At 45.5% G+C, this 16,281-nt stretch overlaps 1 protein-coding gene across 1 annotated transcript; it reads left to right on the top strand.

The window, feature by feature from the left end:
* Positions 1 to 8,383: 8,383 nt before the first annotated feature.
* On the top strand, positions 8,384 to 15,485 carry ATP6V1G1 (ATPase H+ transporting V1 subunit G1). Its single transcript, XM_023628741.2, has 3 exons — positions 8,384 to 8,623; positions 12,103 to 12,203; positions 14,697 to 15,485. The coding sequence occupies exons 1-3, from the start codon at positions 8,542 to 8,544 to the stop codon at positions 14,868 to 14,870; spliced, it is 357 nt and encodes a 118-aa protein (XP_023484509.1). The 5' UTR covers positions 8,384 to 8,541; the 3' UTR covers positions 14,871 to 15,485.
* The last annotated feature ends 796 nt before the right edge of the window (positions 15,486 to 16,281 follow it).

A 16,281-nucleotide genomic window follows, 5' to 3' on the forward strand; every position in this document is an offset into this window, starting at 1 on the left:
TAGACAATGGCTTCTCCCTCCTTCCAGAAGACCAAACTGTTTTTCCACTATAGCCCGTAATAACAACAGGCTCACATTTCATGCACGATCTCAGTCTCTCATCGACCTCCCAACATCCCTGTACGGGAGGAACTATGATTTTCATTTTACAGAAGAGAAAACTGAGGCTAAGATAGCAAAGACAATAGTACCTATCTGGAGATATCTTTTTCAAAAGGTTGTTATAAGGGCTCAATGAAAGCTGTGATGATGATAACCCGTTTAAGAGGTAATAGTGTACTGCTCCTGGCAGGTTTATCCTCCCAGTCTGCACGCTTCACAAAGTGCTTTGCATGTAGAAGATGCCCAACGAATGGCGTGTTCGACTGGGTTGAAGCCACCCTTCCCGCCTTGCACTTAAGTGCCAAGATCATAGTTTCCAAACCAAGAAGTTCTGGTTTCTGAATTTCTTTATCTGAAAGATCTTGTCAAAGACGAAACACACAGGGGAATGAAGGAGACGATTTTATTCAGACTATTGCAATAGGGCGAGCCATCGGATGTGAAGATCAACGTGTCTCGGGCGAGTGGCTTTACCTGACGCTTTTATAGACAGAAGTAGACAAGTTACAGGTGGGGGTATGGAGAGTTGGGGTTGTTTTGCTGTCAGAGGACGTTTCAACCAGCTGATCAGAAAGTGTTTCCCTTTGTGTCTGGCTAGTTTCTGAGGGACAAACAACTCTAATGTTAATCACTCATGAGACAAAGAACGGGAAGCTGGAGAGTGGTCTGTGTTCGGTCTCGCCACAGGTACACAAAGGAGGCATCTTCAAATTTGCAGAGTCTTATCTGATTTATATGAGGAAGAGTGCTTCTTTCAGCTAAGGCATTTTCAGAAACACGAAAGGATGAGGGATTTTGGAAAACAAAGGTCAGGGGGATTTCTGAACTGTGGCCGTTTTCCACGAGCACAGCACTCGGATAAAGTTCAACATTGTCAGTCTCATGAAAAAAGGATAAAAATTAAAGTACATTTAATTACATGGTAAGCCTCATTTACTAAAAAAACAAAAATGACTCACACACATACAGACAGATGCAGCAAGAGCAAGCCCAGCTACTCCACCGCTGGCTTCCCATTGCTTGTTTTTTGTTTTTTTTTTTTGAAAGATTGGCCCTGAGCTAACATCTCTTGCCAATCTTCCTCTTTGTTTTTTATCTCCCCAAAGCTCCCAAGTACATAATTGCATATCCCAGTTGTAGGTCCCTCCAGCTCTTCTATGTGGGAAGCTGTCTCAGCTTGGCTTAATGAGCGGCGCCTAGGTCTGTGCCCAGGATCCGAACTGGCAGAATCCTAGGCTGCCCAAGCGGAGGGTGTGAACTTAACTACCCAGCCATGGGGCTAGCCCCTTCCCATTACCTTTAAGATAAAGATTGACGTCTTTAGCAAGCCTCCAGGCCCCACCCCATCTAGCACCTGTCTGCCTCTCTGGCCTCATCTCAGAGCCCTCTACCTCTCCATCTGTGCACTCTAGCCTCATTGCTCTTTCTGGAACATTCCGTGCTCTCTTTTGCCTCAGAGTTCTTGCCAAACTTGTTTTCTCTGCCTCAAAGGCTCTCCACCCGTCTTGACCTCAACGCCACCCCAGCATAGACACCTCAAGCTTGGCTGGTTATCTGTTCACTTTTCTTTCGTCTAGATCAGGTTCCTATGTTAAAAATCCTCGGGGATCCCTGAGCTACCAGAAGTTTATCAACCTGTTTGATCAACTACTTATCTTCATTTGAACGTCTTCTAGAATATGTAAAAAGTAATAAATAAATGTATTTTCCATGTTACATGTATAAGAACGTCTATAATTGTATATGTGCCTTTGATGTATTTTCCCTTCAAGATTATCAACTGTGTGTTTGACAAGTGTATATTAAATAAATCTGTAATCAGTTGAATTTTTGGTTATAAACGTATTATAATAGGAATTGTCTCACAAACACAACACGTAAAGAAGTATTAAATGTTTAGCAAGCAAGTGTTCCGTAACTACTTTAAAAAGCGGTTATTTCTTTTTGCTAAAAAAAAAATCCTCGGAGATAAAAATTCTTTTCCTCTAGAGCAGCGCTAATAGAAACACAACGTGAGCCACATGTGTAATATTCAGTTTTCCTATTGGCACCTCTAAAAAGGTAAAAAGAAAAGGTGGAAGTTTTTATTTTTCAGGTGTGGTAAAATATACACAACATAAAATCGATCATCCTAAGCATTTTTAATTCCACAGTTCAGCAGTGTTAAGTAGATTCACATTGTCGTGCAACCGATCTCTAGAACGTTGTCATTTTGCAAAACTGAAACTCTCTGCCCATTAACAGCTTCCCATCCCCCCTTCCCCGGAGCCCCTGGCAACCACCGTTCTATTTTCTGTCTCTATGAGCTTGACTACGCGAAGCACCTCATGTAAGTGGAATCACAGAATATTTGTCTTTTTGTACTGACTTATTTCACTTAACAATGTCCCCAAGGCTCATCCGTGTCGAACCACGTGTCAGAATTTCACCCCTTTGGAAGGCTGAGTCATACTCCATGGGATGGTTTGTTTAGCCATTCAAGGACACTCGGGTTGCTTGTACTTTTTGGCCACTGTGAATAGTGCTGCTACGATCATGGGTGTACAAACGTTTCTTCAAGACCCGCTTTCAATTCTTTTGGTACAGATACCCAGAAATGGAATTGCTCAATCATATATAATTCTACTTTCCATTTTTTAAGAAACTGCCATACTGTTTTCCACAGCAGCTGCACCATTTTACATTCTCACCAAGGCACGAGGGTTCCAATTTCTCATCCTCACCAACATGTTATTTTCTGTTATTTTTGTTTGTTTTTTTTTAAATAACAGCCATCCTAATGGTTACGAGGTGGTGAAATTAATTTTAATAAGACATTTTCTTTAGCTCAGTATATCTAAAATATTTGTCAAGTCTACCTGTAATCAATTAAAAATTATTGAGATATTTTACTCTTTTTTTTCGGTACAAAGTCTTTGAAATCTGCTACGTATTTTGTACTGAGAGCACATTTCAATTAGGACTAGCCACATTTCAACTTCTCAACAGCCACCTGTGACTAGTGGCTCCCATATTGGATAGCCCAACTGAAGAGCCATTAACTCAATTCAATATTATGTACTCATTGGTAGGCATTTCTGATTGACTGTCTGCCCCATTCAGGCCAAGCTCCAGGAGGAAAAGAGCGTGTCTGTTTTGCTCACTGTAGGGGAGCAGAATTTGCCACCCCAAAACGCATCTCTTTGGCTTGATTATTTTTAAGAACAAAAGACTCAGGAAGAAACTTTGACATTCCCCTTAACTGCCTAAAAGAATTTAAGATGGAAGGCCCATTCCAGAAAGGAGCTATCACCATAGATAACTATAGTACAGTGTGAACTAGATGTGGTAGACAGGTAGGAACCTAGCCAGGCCCCTTTGATCAAAGTCCTCTCCAGCCATGTCCACTGTCTCTACAAGGCATGGTGAACATTTGCTTTCCCATCTCCGTGTGAATGGCCTTCCTCCTTTGTGAAGTCCCAAACCACTACCCCCAACATCCTCTTTTGTCTTTAGCTGAAGATGGTGTTTAAGGTGGTGGCTTCAGCCATTTTGCTGAGTCACTCAGCTTTCCTGGGTTTCTCCCATGTAAACATGTTATTAAATTTGTTTGATTTTCTCCCATTATTTAATTCTTAGACCAGCCAGAAGAACCAAGAAGGATGGAGGAAAGTTTCGTTCTCCCCCACATCACATAACAGCAGCTGGCTGAAGGTTGCCACATATAGACGCTCAATAACATTTTTCAATGAAGGAATTACTAGAAAATGTTGCTATTAATATCTCTGCTCATGGCTTTGTTCAGACTCATTCGTAGCTCATTTCTAGGAATAATTTGCAATTCTTTGTTTCCTTGATCCTGGCGGGCGGGTTGGATCTACGTCTGAAGAGACTGAAATAGCAAGGAAATGCTTTTGGAGGGAAGGAAAAATATCTTTCCTCTATTCACTTCAGGTTCTCAGCTGGGTTTCTGGAACAAAAGACAGATTAACAAGAAGAAAGCATGCAGAGTTATTTAGGATAAGTTTGACATGACAACAGAGTCTCCATAAGGAAATGAAGACCTGAAGAAGTGGTTAACCCTGAGCGTTCTTCTGCTCGGTTTGACGGAGAGTGGAAAGTCGTGGAAAATGTGATAGGATAAAAGTTGGATGAGGTAAGCGTAATAAACTGGAGGAACCTTAGCAAAGCCTGTTTGTTCTGCCCTCTAGGTCTCGGAGATAAGGAGGTTTCTTTCTTCTGCACATAAGGAGGGCACTTCTCACCAGCGGGCCCTTTGACCTGCTTCAGCAGAAGGTCAGAGTCCTTCCTGCACCCACTGTTCCCCAACTTCTTTCAGCCTAAATATTCAATAGGTCAACGTACCATATTTTGGGGTGGTATGTCCTGAACCTGGTCACTATCATGGCAACACACAGCAAACTGCGTTCATGAGAGGATAAATCTTATCTAATACCAGTAAGATGTGTGAATATAATCTTAGCCTGCTTATCATTATTTTCAGTATAAATCAACGGAGAGCAAGGGTTAACTATTAATCACTAGCATTCCAACATGGAAAATGTATAAGCAGAGGCCAGGGAGCTGTCTCCCTGGAGGCCCCACCTGGGGGTGGGGCGGGGCATTTAGTTCCACCAGGAGTTTTCCATGGTGCGTGTCAGATCCTCATCCTGGATGTGGTCACAGGACTACAACGTGACCCCATGGAGGCACAGTCTCCCTTCCTTGTGCAGGGAACAACCTGTTCAGTCAATTGCAGTGGTCCCGTGAAATCTCTCTAGAGCCATCACACTGTCTGAGGTCAACTTCCATTATTTAAACGAGGTTGACGCATAAAAGCAGAAGGCCCACTAATTATTTCTTGTCGGGAAGTCACTATCCTAGAGATCCAAATATTTATGTTCTTACGAGTAGCAGAGTACACTCTAAGCTAGTCACATGTATTAACTAATTTAATCCTCTTAATAACTCTACTATACTATTATTAATCCATACGAGGAGCCTGAGTTTCAGTAATTTGCTGAAGGTTGTGACCACACAAATGGGGGTCTCCTACTGAGGGGTCTATGCCAGGTCAAGTCAGACTGCCATGTTGCATTCAACCTGTTTTGACTGGTTTTGTTCAGCCATGTTGTCCTTCCTTTCTTTGCGGTTTCCTGCAAGCTAAAAATAACACATTAGGTTTATTCTGAGCAGGCTTGTGGTTAATGTCTTATGGGGCCAGGGGCAGGGGTAACACTACCCAATGCACATCAAAAAAGCCAATTATTACAGCATCACCTTTTGGGAAAAGAAATCAGCTTTATTCTGAGAAACTGATCTTCAGGGAGACAGGAGGCATGTGCCCTCACATCTGTCTCCCTGATCCAGGGCTTGGGGGGCAATTTATGGGATGAAGGGCAGGGCGGTCTGAAGTGTGGAGATGGATGATTGGAGGCGAGGAGAAGTGAAGTAATTGATAATCTGCGCAAGCGTGGCCAAGCTTCACAGCTCTTCACAGGACACACGTTCACAAAATGGCGGAGTTAGCATGATCTGAGCGTGGAGTTTTTAGCTCCTTGACATCAAAAAGATCACTTGTGTGGCATTTGCACAGGCCCTGTTGATGGGTTGCTGGTCTCAACCTGCCTGAACTGGACGAGGGGGTCTCAGCTCCTGTAAAACCCCTCTTAATTACTCTGTTGATAAGATGGGGTCCATTGAACTGGTCCTGGAGGGCCCCAGGAAGTAAATGACAGGGCTGGGATTTGAACCTTGTCTAGTTTCCTCAGCCAAGGCAACGACAGACCCCCCCTTCCCTTAGTCATTGCTGACCTGGGGCCTGGAAAGATCTCTGTTGCTCCTTCATCTTGTTTCAGGCTTGTGTCTGAACAGCTACACTTCAGAATGAGCACACTGTCTTCTTAGACTTGCTAATACATTCTCTCATCAGAACACAAGGCCTGGGAGCCCTTCTGTACCCTTCAGATGACTTTGAGAATCTTTGCTCTGACCTGCCGGCTCAAGAACTGAAGGCTTCCCTTGGAGGGCCATTGCTTTACCCTCATTTCCTAGTTATTTCAGGACATCTTCCCCGGGGTACCCAAGTTCTGACAACTAACACCCACTCCAATAATCAGAAAATCCAAACCAGTCTGACAACTTCAGAGCGTGGATTGTCTAACATTTCTCTCTTTACAAAATAAACTTTTGAAATGCTGCAAGCAAAAAAAAAAAAAAAAAGAAAAGCTGGAATTTGTAGATATTTAGATGCTTGGAGGCAGCTGGCTGTTAGAGGAACCCTGATGTGAAGGCTTTTGTTAAGTGGAGGACCAGATTTGTAAACCAAACAATTACCCCCAGCCAGATAAAAACAACAGCATCCATTTCCTGGCACTTGCTACAGACCAGAAACTGTGCCAGGCCTTCATATCCATCATCTCTCGCTCGCTCACTCGCTTTTCATAACAGCTTTATTGTGAAATGACTCACATACTGTAGCATTCACCCTTTTAAAGAATGCAATTTGATGTTTTAAGTATATTCATAAGGATGTGGAACCATCCCCATTATCTAATTCTAAGACATTTCCATCATCCCAAAAGAAACCCCATACCAGTTAGCAGTCACCCCTCATTCCCTCTCTGCCCAGCCCCCGATTAACCACTAACCTACTTTCTATCCCTCTAGATTTGCCTATTCTGAACATTTCACATAAATGGAACTGCACAGTATGTGGTCTTTTGTGCCTAAATTCTTTCACTTTGCATCACGTCACCAAGCTCCCTCCCTATTGCAGGATGTGTTAGTACCTCATTCCTTTATATGATCAAATAGTATTCTAGGGTACGGATACGCCACATTTTGCTTATCCACTCATCAGTTGGTGGGCATTTGGGTTGTTTCCACTTTTCGGCTACCATCATCTCTTTGAATCTTCATCCCACCCCTAGAAGTGGTTGTTGTTCTCCGTTGATTGAACAAATTATGGTTTCTTAGAATACCAAAAATGACAAATATTCCCAAGAAATCACCGACTGCACTTAAAAGTCCCAGAGACCAGTCAAGTACTGGTTCTCATATCAGGAAAGGATAGGAGTTCTGGATTTTAGACTTCTTTCAAACCTCATCTGTAAACTCAATCAAATGAAAATGTCCTGAGCCATGAAGCCGCCTCCTGCCTGAGGGCAGGAATACTTCTTTCAAAGAGTTCTGGCATCGTTTGATGCTGTCAGGGCCTGGTGGGCTCTAGAGATCTGGTCCTTTCCACAGCCCACAAGATTCTTGCAGAAGAGCACTGTGGATTGATGTTCCACTCGGCGGCCCTGGCTGGATTCAGATACCCTGTCTGACAGTTAATGGGGTGTGACTTTGGTCAAGCTACCTAAACTCTCTAAGCTTTAGTTTGGTCATCATAGAACGGGGTTAATACCAGCACTTGAAGTTCCAGTCAGGAATCAGGACAGTGCCTCTCACACTGTAAATCCAACCAGTGACTTCTCATCCACCTATTCCTTGTGGAGGATGTCTCTGTGTACGGTTGCTCCCCCTAAATCCACACATGCTGGTCCTTTTCCCCTGATCAACCCCAATTCTGCCCTCCTTCTTTCCTGGCTAACTCCTCATTCTTCTGATCTCATTTTAAATGCTATTTCATTGGGAGAATGGCCTCCGCATCCCCTCTCCTCATTCCTTCTGAAAAGACCCTGCATTCTTCCTTCATTACTTTATCACACTTGTCATTTTCTGTTTATTTTAATCTATTTTTCGTCCATAAACTGTGTGCTCCACTAGGGACGTTATTTATCTTGCTCTCTGCTGTACCCTCAGTGCCAACGTCAGCCGAGGATCATAGGGGTCATTCAGCAAATCTTTACGGAAACTTGTCCAATCCTTTCCTGAACTGGGGTTCCGAGACGGAAAGCACCCTCCCCAAATCACACAGATTAGCGCAGACTTGACCCCGAGTATCGCTATTCCCAATCCAGCCTCTATCCCCAGAACCGGGCAAGAATTTTCCTAACCCACTCCCTAACATGTTTTGAGTGCCAAAGAAAGTTCCAGAAAGGGAGAGAGTGAAGCAGTTTACAGAATAGGAGAAAATGATTTTGTTTGTCGTCTCCTCTCTGGACCTTAACGTGGGTATATTATAAAATCAGAGATTATGGCAATAACGACGCGGCTGGGCGGCCACAAGGATCGAACCGGCGAAAAAGCCGCCACTGCGTCGGGATTGGGCTGGCAGAATGGAAGACAGGCTACAGATCCTGCGCAGGCGCAGTCGAAACGCTCAGCACTTCCCTCCTCCGCCCCGCCCCTTCCCGCTGGAGTCAGCTGACGCGGCGCCGCGGCGGTCACGTGGCGGTGGGCGTGGCGGCGGCGCAGTGCGCAGGCGCTAGAGCTTGGGCGGCCGGGTCAGCTGACCCCAGGGGGCGATCTAGGCTCTTGAGGCCGTTCCCCTCGGCCTGAGTCGCCGCCGCCATGGCCAGTCAGTCGCAGGGCATCCAGCAGCTGCTGCAGGCCGAGAAGCGGGCGGCCGAGAAGGTGTCGGAGGCCCGCAAGCGTGAGTTTCGGGGCGGGGTAGCTAGGGGGGCGCGAGTCCGAGGAAGGCGGCCAGGCCGCGGGCGGGGCGGGGGGCCGAGGTCCGGCGGCTGCGGGGCGGGGCAGTGATGGTCGCAGACGCTGGGGGTTTCGATGCTCTCCATCCGAGGCTCGGGAAGGCCTCCAGGTCGACGGGACCTGCGCTGGGGAGAGTAGGTCGGGCGTGGAGACAATACTGGGTGTGCGCTCTTCTTGGGGTCTGGGAGGCGGTAAAATGTGCCAGACAAACGGGACTTTGTCTTTCCCCTCCCACTTGCTCCTTTGGGCTGCTCCGTCTCAGTGAAGGGAGCCACCATCAGTCGCCAACTTAAGTCGGTCGCCAAGGTGTCTTTATCTCTTTGCTTTTCCTCCATCCCTGCAGCCTGCATCTTAGACTAGGACACCAAGTTCTCGGAGTCTCCCGTAGCAGCCTAATTCGTTAATTCCTTAAGATTTTTTTTTTTTTTAACGCGGTTAATATGTACCAAACGCAGTGCCCGGTGCATCTGTGGTTTCCGGCACCCTGATGTTCAAAGTCCTGGTGAAGGAAGCGGAATAATCGCGGGAGGGATGAGGGCTAGAGTTGGGAAATGTAAGGTTGCTCAAGAACTTAGCAGGTGGAGCTCATCTAGTCTAGTGAGTGGGAGAAGGCTTCCTGCTCTGCTCCATTCCGGCCTCGCTGCAGTCAGAGTCAACTCGCTCAGATGCGAATAGGGCTTCCCCACCGCCTTAACAGTCAGCAAAGCGTAAGGCCCAGATTCCCTACTAGGGTGTAGAGGCGCTTATGCATCAGGCTCTTCTCTCATCTCACTTTTCGGTGCTCTCCTTCCGACATCCTGAACTACTGTGCTTCCTCCAAGGCTCCTTCTAGATTTCACTTGCAGCCTTTGCGCAGCTCTTGGCTTTGATGGGAAGAGTCATTTCCTAGTTTCCTTTTTTTGTTCTCTAACCCCTCGTCTTTAGATCTCAAAATTTAGGCAGCGCTTCTTGCAGGAAGCCTTCTCTGAGTTGTCCTTCTCGCCTCAGACCAGGCGAGGAGTCCTCCCAGGTGCTTCTTTCTGTCATTGCAGTGCAGTCACCTGTTTATATAGCTCAGTCACTAAAGTCGGGGAGAACAGGGACTGGGTTTAATTTGACTTTGTGTGTTCAGTTTCCTGTCTGGTGAGAGAGGAGTTTCTGTCCCTGTTTTACAGATGGAGAAAATGAGGCTCAGAGAGAGGTGATTTGACCATACCCCAGGAAGCTGTGTAGCTGGAGCTTAGAGGCCCCTTTCCCATGCAAGGGTGAAATACCAAGATCTATTAGTAATTCCTTGCTGTTTCTCCTAGTATGAGATAGACTCTTGATCCCACACCCCAGTAGATTGCAAGCATGGCTCGCTCTTTCTCAATTAGAGGTTGTGTGTTACTCTGGATTTCATAGAAAAGCTTTCTTTGACGGAGCTGGGGATGGCAACAAGCCTTTTATTCTTGCTTTGGCAACTGGAAAGTTCTGTGTTCTTCGCAGAGTTTTTCTGCTCATGCCCTTGATACAGTATTTCCAGAATGACTTGTCAGTTTGTCCTGTGATGGCTCATTAGTAACAGAAGCTCTGTCTGTTGGGAAGTGTGGGAGAATGCTTGGGGGAAGTGCAGGAGCAAAGACTTGGAAAATGGGAAGAATAATTCGGAGGGTCTTGGAGATAGGGGTCCTGTTTTGCCCCTTTCATTATCCCGTCAAGCCTGGAGCAGGGTCTTGTATATCTCAGGTAGCCGATCCTTGTTTACAGAATGCCTTTGTTTTAAAGGAGCGAGTTGATGGCTAATATACATCTCAGAATTTTCCATAATTAGGAACAGAAGTATTGAGAAGGGCTACAGTTTGGAAAAATTATTGCCTCTCTTGCTTTGTAATTATGGTTAATATGCCCACTTAGGAACTGGGAAGAGGCAGTGCATGAGCTGGTAAAATGGTGCAACCCACGTCTTTCATGAAATCATCGCTTTGGACCCTAAAATTTTAGAAAACCAAAATTTGTGTTATGATTTATTTCACTGGAGTGAGACGGAATACTAGCTCCCACATGCCCACATGTAAGGCCCTCAAAAAACAAGATTTAAAAGAAATAAGATTTTCTGCTCCAATATTTACTTTTGGCTTTCAGAGAAGCATATCAAAATTGAACTTTGAAGATGTTTGCTGATAGGCAGAGAATATTATCATCTTAATTAATTCAGCGAGCCGTGGGCATTGGGAGTGATCAGGAGAGTGGTATGGTGAAATTATGTGGAGCTAGCATAATGTTCAGCCCATAAATGTTATTTTAGATTGTTGGTTTGGAAAAGATCTTTGGCGTTGAAATATGGCTTTGAATATAGCTGAGGAGGAGGATAGCGTGTGGAGGGTTGGGGTAGCGGTCAGCTGGAGCAGAGTGCAGTGGGCCTTAAATAACACTGGAGTAAATATCTACTTGCACAAATAGTCCCTGGGGTGCCTGGAGAGACACCTGTTGATTGTTTCAGACCAGCCTGGTGATGTGTTGATGACATGGGGTTATTAAATGTACTTAATCACGAGGTGGAAGGTTTCAATTTGGTTTCATTCGTCCACGTGGGTTGAGTAGGGTTTGGGCAATTGATATACAGTGATGTGTAACAAAGTTCACCTTTAGATGCAGGATGTCCTTCCCTTGGAATTAAAGAAACGCTCAGGTTTATAGTCTAGGATCCCCTCCTTGTTTTCCATTGGGGTGTCTGAGAAGTTTGATTGGTGAGCAGAGAATCAGAGCAGAGTGTGTGCTGGTTGGTCTTCTGGTCTCTTTTCATGCAGCCTCTGATGGAACCTGGAGAATTTGTCGAGCTCTCGGTTAAACCGTTCTCTTCTAGAACCCGGAGCACCTCTGAGTGTCTGCTCACTTCTTAGGTGCTCATGCTGTCCTTCTGTCCCCTGCTGCCATTCAGGATTCCTCCCGGACCACTTTCATTACTTCTTTCCTGGTGCACAGGCATGGTTGTTAGTTTCCAGTGTTACATCATCTGTTTCATTAGTTACATTTTAGGTTGATGTCCCTTGGGAGCATATTAGCCTCCTTGCTAAGGTTCTGAGCCAAGCTCCAATTGTGATCAGCAGCATACCTAGCTGTTTGCTTTTGGGAGGAGCAAGAGTTCCCCAGATGGCTAGTGTCACCTGTTTTATGTTGGTTCTTAGTATTTGAGGTTGAGAGTATTTTGACACATTCTCAGATTTTTTCCATCCTTTTTCGGTCTGTAGTTATGGAGGTGGTCCTTTTTGTAACAGCCTATAGGAGGCAGGAAGCGATGTCATTGGTTACCTTCGAATTCCCTCTCTCCCTCTCATGTCTTTTGGGACTGGATCTTAAAACTGTTTTCTTTGTTTACTGTTGGAATCGTCCATCTCAGGGTCTGTTTCCTCTTCTGCTTGTCTTTTAACCACTTCCTGACACAGCTCTTTCCTTTGACCACAGGAAAGAACCGGAGGCTGAAGCAGGCCAAGGAGGAGGCTCAGGCTGAGATTGAACAGTACCGCCTGCAGAGGGAGAAGGAGTTCAAGGCCAAGGAAGCTGCGGTGGGCCCGCTCCCCTCCTCACTGCTTTAGTCTCCCGAGGCTGCCCTCCCCTCCCCTCCCCCGGCTCTCCAAATAGCCAGCATTGTGTATCAATCGGAGATTCTGATTCTGGTAGAAATTTGAAAATTGGGTTATTGAGTGCTGAGGCTGAGTCTGTTAGGGTGATCAGTATTTAACTGACATTGAATCCTAGTGTTGTTCAGTCATTTAACAGATATCCATTGAACAGCTAGTGTGTGCCGGGTTCTGGGCCAAGTGCTGGGGGCTCAGCGGTGAACAGAAATAGACGAGATCCCTGCCGCATGGAGCTTAGCTTCTAGTCTCATCAGGGAGACTCAGTCATAAAGTGCGAGTCATGAAACCCACAGGTGTGGACACAGCTGCCACCATCGTCAACACGAATTAAATGGAGCCCCCCTTGAGTGTCGTGTAGACAGCGCCACTTACCAGGAGTATAGGGTGGACCACGATGTGTAAGATGCGTATGATAATAGTACAGAAACAGGTTGCAGAGAGTACAGAGGAAGCGGGGAAGATTCTGGAAAGGGGAAAGGATGGAGGAGGGCTTCACAGAAACTGTCGGGGACTCTTAGATACAGGTAACAGGAAGCTATTCCAGTTGGTAAGCACAGTAAAATTTATTGGCCTATATAATTAAAAACCCAGTGAAAGACTAACTTTATTTTCATCCGGGAGCTTAAATAATGATCTGAAGACTCTATTTCCATCTGTCCCCTCTGCCCTTGGCTCTCTGGGCTTCAGGCTCAAGTTCTTATTGCGGCCTCCGCTCGTTCACAGCTCCCCCCTCCAGTCCAAGTCCATGATAAAGACGCGTGCTCCCTCTCAGCAGTGAGTGGCAGAAGTTTCGTTCCTCTTTGCACTGGTGATTACAGTGCTTTTAAAACTTCACGTGTTTCTGACTACTGAACTGGGGCGCGTTGGTGCATAAATTGTCAGACTGGTCACGAAACACTGCAGAAACACTCTCGTCAGGGCAGCCCCCTCGCCTCCTTGTTTTTACCTCCGGGTTGCAGTTGCTCACAGAGGCCCTGTCAGTGCCGCACTCTAAGCGTGAGCTCTGACTTGTTCCGAGTGCCACTGTAACCTCTTCGGTTTTAGCGTCCTGGGGCTTGACATACAGTTTACATTCATAGGAACAGAGATAGTGGTTTTTTTCTTTTTTCCCATGAGCAAGCGTTACGGACTTTTAAAAATACGTGTTAGCAACTGAGCTCACCACTGTGCAATGCCCCGGGGTATTCCTGTTACGTGAACAGTTGGAGCGTAGTGTGATGAGCCCTCAGTTTGAACTCAGAAAGCTTGGGTTTGACTCCCCGCTCCCCTTGACCTCTGAGCCTTGGTTTCCTCATCTCTGGAAAGGGCAGCGATGCCCTCCTTGGAGGGCGTGGAGGGGTAGATAACGTGAGAGCGTGCTTCGTAAGCTGTAATGTGTCACATAAACAGGAAGGGATGCAGTTGTTGATGTACACATAATGAGGCCAGAGCAGCTTAGCTGACAGAAAAGGCCAGACGCAAGAAGTTACGTCTTCACGAACCCGAGGGGGGCATGTTCTAGTAAAGTAGGCACAGAAGTTAACAAAACGCCAGCCATCCTGTGGAGACCGTAGAAGATGAAAGAAAATTTATCGGTCAGTGTATGTTAATTGGGAGTGGAGACTGAAGGGTCAGACATGCGTATGATAAAAAATGCAAGCAACAAAACGAGGCGACAGTGAGAAGCGAGTGTCCCTCCCACCCAGACTTGCAGTCTTCCTCGGAGACCGGCACTGCCAACAGTTCCTGCTGTGTTCTTCTAGAACATTCATATTTAAAAGAACAGGTGTCATGTATTCATAATAGTGAATCTGCTGCTGAACTTAGAGCTAAAACATTAACTAGTAATGGCGAAACTCCGTATGTGCCCCCTAAATTGAGCCCCCCTTGTGTTTATTGTTTTCACACCATCTGTCTCCCTTTTGAAACCACACAAGGACACGTAGATAGGAACCACACTGATACGATTCTGTCTCTTGCTTTTTTCCCCTTAAACTGCATATTTTACAGTTCATTGCATCTTGCTGTACACATCTGCCTTGTCTTTCTTAATGGCTCAAGAGTGTTCTCTGGTGTGATGCCCCGTCATTTGTTTAACCAGCCCCTCGCCTCTTGAGGTTCATTCCAGTCTTAGACTCTAGAGAGAGGTGAACATATCACTCTGGGATAATTTCTGTGCAGATTACCTTTTGATAGGCGTTTTAACGTTGGCCACCACAGTGCTTGCATCAGTTGATGCTCCCATTAACTCTGTGGGAACGCCAGCTCCCCGCATGCTCGTCAGTCATGAGGTTGCTTTGCCGATTGCTGATTATTTATATTTATCGCTGAGACTGGGTTTCTGCGGAAGTAAGAAAGCTGCTTACCAAATGTTGTTCCTGGCCACCCGGCGTGCCGTCCTATGTGTCATTGCTGTGTGTCATTGCTTCCCACCCCCAGGCTCTGGGATCGCACGGCAGTTGCAGCAGCGAAGTGGAGAAGGAGACCCAGCAGAAGATGAGCATCCTCCAGACCTACTTCCGGCAGAACAGGGATGAAGTCCTGGATGACCTCTTGGCCTTCGTCTGCGACATCCGGCCAGAAATCCACGAAAACTACCGCCTAAATGGATAGAGGAAAGCGGAAGATGCGCCTGTTCCGTGGGTGGGCATTTCAGATGCCTTCATGGAATATGAAGCTTTAGCAGAGCTTGAGTTACATTCTTGTGGAAAGGCATTAAATTATTTCTGTATATTATGTAGTAGATCCCTTTGCTTTTTGGAGAATAGCAAATCTAGCTTCTTCATACAAACTTAGAGCTTATCCAAAGATTTCATTTTTTTCACCTCATTTCTTAGAATTTTAATAAGTATGCATTGTTTGTTTTCCTATGCCTTTTAGCTCAAGCAGTATATATATCTATACTAACTTCTTCTGTCTTAGATGTAGTAAAAACTTTTTTTTAAGAAAGAAAGGGATAAAATATTTTTTTCCCTAAAGCTTTCTTGAAGGTCAGGGGCTTCTCTATGAAAAAGTAGTAAATAGTCATTTGTAACGTGTGAAGCAGCAGCCGGCCTTAAAATAGTCGTTTCTGCCTGAGGGTTAGAACAATGAACACCACTATAATTGCTTGGGCTGCTTTTAGTGTATCTAAGTCAAAATTGCTAGATGATAGAATTCAAGAACTTGTTACATGTTATCCCTTGGTGTACAGATAATCATTTAAAAGTAAAGACTCTTTGTCGTGCATTTTTTCCCCCTCTGGTTTATCCTTTTTGATAATGCAAAGTGCTCTTTGACCCGGATGTTGTGCAGAATTTCCCTTAGGAAACTCAGTTAGCACGTGTCACACGCACGTTCACACACATAGTTAGGAAAATATTCATGGTCTGTATCTTAGCAGGAAGGAAATCACTTGTGATTTTATCTAACAGCTGTTTTGAAAAATAGCAAGAAATTAATATGTCTGCAGTGTGCCTTTCTCTGTGGTGCGTGTCCTGGGGTAGGGCGGCCTTGGGCAAGTTATCACGTATATTTCCTTCCTGGTGGGCTAAACGATGTGTGTATTACATGTAGTAATGTGACACTAGCACTTAAGACTTAAATGCCCTGTGACCCTGCCTCTGTGAGCCAAAAGTCTTTGGCTGTGAAATAATTTCTGGTAGGCAGAAACCGTTGAAGGAGAACATTATGGGATTTCCTTGCTTCTGAAATATTACAAGAGAGTTAGATGGCCTTTTAAAAATCTTCTGTTTATGACTCAGGATGGGTTGATCTCAGGCCACTTCTGTCTCCAGTTCCTGTTCCTTTTTACGGTAGAATTCCTTAGAAGAGTTTTCTGTACGAGATTTTCCATTTTTCACTTTGAAGACAGTCAGGCTCGGCCTCCGCTGGGACTGCTTGTCAGGGTCAGCAGTGAGGACCAGATGGCGAGGGCCAGTGCTCTCCGCACTTGACCTTCAGTGCTGTTTGACAGGGTTGGCTGTTCCTTCTGGAACCACCTTCTTAGCCTCCGTTCTGCGCTCACGTGCTGCCTTGCTCCTCA

The sequence above is a fragment of the Equus caballus genome, chromosome 25, assembly GCF_041296265.1.
Source record: "Equus caballus isolate H_3958 breed thoroughbred chromosome 25, TB-T2T, whole genome shotgun sequence".
NCBI classification, from domain to species: domain Eukaryota; kingdom Metazoa; phylum Chordata; class Mammalia; order Perissodactyla; family Equidae; genus Equus; species Equus caballus.